General features: G+C 33.9%; 1 protein-coding gene across 1 annotated transcript in view; it reads left to right on the top strand.

Annotated features, from left to right (window-relative positions):
* LOC107631033 overlaps positions 897 to 2,321 on the top strand; it is a 3,407-nt gene continuing 1,982 nt past the window's right edge. Inside the window, exons 1-2 of the mRNA XM_016334344.2 lie at positions 897 to 1,606; positions 2,261 to 2,313. Coding sequence (XP_016189830.1) covers positions 1,457 to 1,606; positions 2,261 to 2,313 — 203 coding nt within the window. The 5' untranslated portion in view covers positions 897 to 1,456. The remainder of the gene's footprint in view (positions 1,607 to 2,260; positions 2,314 to 2,321) is intronic.

Below are 2,321 nucleotides of genomic sequence, written 5' to 3'. Positions count from 1 at the left end.
AATATTTTTAAAAATATTGACTAAAAATATGTTATTATATTATTAAAAATATTAGATTACTAACTAAAAGTATTGACCAATATAAAATAAAAAGAGTAAAGTAACATTTTTGTCCCCATTGTTTGGGATAAGTCCTATTTGTGTTATTAACGTTTAAATAGTTCTATTTGTATTCTTAATGTTTATAAAAGTGATTCAATGTTATCTGACTATCAATTATACTAACAAATTAGATTATATTTTTCAATTATTCTCATTTAGATGTATTCATTCTCAATTAGGTCTCACTTGGATGTGTTCGATTTTAATATTATACCCACTATTTGTGTTTAGATTCAATTATGTCCCTAAAAAAGTGATTATGTAAATATTGTAGGAATTAGTTTCAACATTTGATGAGCTATTTTTTGGAGTAGATCATCGATTCTGTAGACATTTGTATTCTAACTTCTAGAAGAGATTTTTAAACTTAAACTAGAGCGCTCATGATGTGTAATTGATGGCAGGATAACATTGAATCACTTTTATAAACGTTAGGGATACAAATAGGACGATTTAAACTTTAGGGACACAAATAAGATGATTTACCCCGAACGTTGGGGATAAAAACGATACTTTACTCAAATAAAAATATTAACCCTTAAACTTTTTTCATATAATATTTCATCAAAAGAAATAGGATATTTTTTTAAATATCAATAATTCATATAAAATATAATAAAAAATATAATTTAACAAAAATAGTGTTTAAAGAAGCTCCTTTAAATTCATTCAAAATTTTAAACCCTGAAAGTATTAAATATTAATCACCAAAAGAAAAGTTGAAAAATGTAAGCAGAAGTAGTGAAGAACAAAATGGTAATTTCACACAGAATTCATGGGAAGTATATAAAAAGGCAGAGAGAAGAGAGAAAAAACTGGTGGTAATTAGGAAAATGAAAAAATCGAATTGTACAATTTCCATCCTTTTTCCCTTTTGCTACTTGATTTGATTTCTCTCTCTCTCTCTTAACTTGTCACTCCCAATTCGGACTTCAAAGTTGAAGCTTTTTCTCTCTAACTATCCCTCAACCCTTTCCCTTTCAATTCATTTCTCCCATTCGCATAGCCCTAACCTCAATTCACAATCCTCCACCTCCGATTTCGGCCGGAAAAGGAATCAAAGCTGCCTTCTTCCCACGTCAGCAAAAAAATACGGTTTTTTTTACGATACCCAAAAAGCTATTCCTCTGTTTCTCGGTTGGCGAATCACGAGTCATTTTCCGTTTCCGTTTCCGTTGTGTTTGTTACTATTCGAGGTTGCCGTTTAGATACCCGCAAAGGCTGGTCTTTTTCTTCTTCTTTTTTTCGGTTTTTCTTTTTACGAGGGGCCTGGTTGCTAACGTGAGCCCGGGTGCGTAGGATTAGGAGGGTGTGTTATTTCTTTTGTAATCGGGGGCGTACACGTGTACGGCGGATGGGAGCGGAGGTGATGGTGACGTGGGGAACCTGGGAAGAGCTTCTCCTCGGCGGAGCTATTCTCCGGCACGGCACCCGTGACTGGACCGTCGTCGCCGCCGAGCTCAGTGCCCGAACTCACCTTTCTCCCTGCACTTTCACACCCGAGGTAAATTAATCATTTTTAAATACAATTAACTAAGCCTATCTATCTAATCTTTATGCTATTCTGTTTTAAAGTATATATAATAGAACAAAAATGATTTAATTTGTGATAAGTCGATAACATTCCAAACCGTTACGTGGTCATGACTCATTGCTATTATAGTAATACTATATTTGCTTAGCTGGAAAGTCGTTTTTATCATTCCCTTACTTTAATAATAATTATTATGTTTGTGACTTAGATAATAAAAATAATATACTTTCTAATCGCGGTCAACCAAACGGAATGTTGAATTGAAACGAAGATCTTAGATTGGACCCTTTAATGGGTCATTACTGAAATTATTATTCTAAGAAGATGCGAATACTACTACAATGAAGAACATTAACAAGTTGAAGAAATGAATGGTTTGCGTGAATTTAACGTGGAAATATAATAAGTGGCGTACACGAGGGGCACTTAGTTATAGTTAACACTGCTTGCATCATCGTTTGCACATGCTTGCTCTCAAACCATACCTCTCTTTTGTAACGTTTATTTAATAGAAATCGCCGCCATCACATGGCAGGTTGCCTCAACATATCTAGAGGGTTCGAATCTTGTGGCCTAATTGCTATTTTTAATTACTATCATGTACAAAGATGGTTATTTTTGTAGGCCTGCAAAGCCAAATATGAAGACTTACAACAGCGTTATTCTGGGAATAGCACGTAAGTTG

The sequence above is a fragment of the Arachis ipaensis genome, chromosome B03 (genome assembly GCF_000816755.2).
Source record: "Arachis ipaensis cultivar K30076 chromosome B03, Araip1.1, whole genome shotgun sequence".
In the NCBI taxonomy this organism is placed as follows: Eukaryota; Viridiplantae; Streptophyta; class Magnoliopsida; order Fabales; family Fabaceae; genus Arachis; species Arachis ipaensis.
Note: the sequence above shows the minus strand (reverse complement) of the source record. Positions and strands in the feature narration are given on the sequence as shown.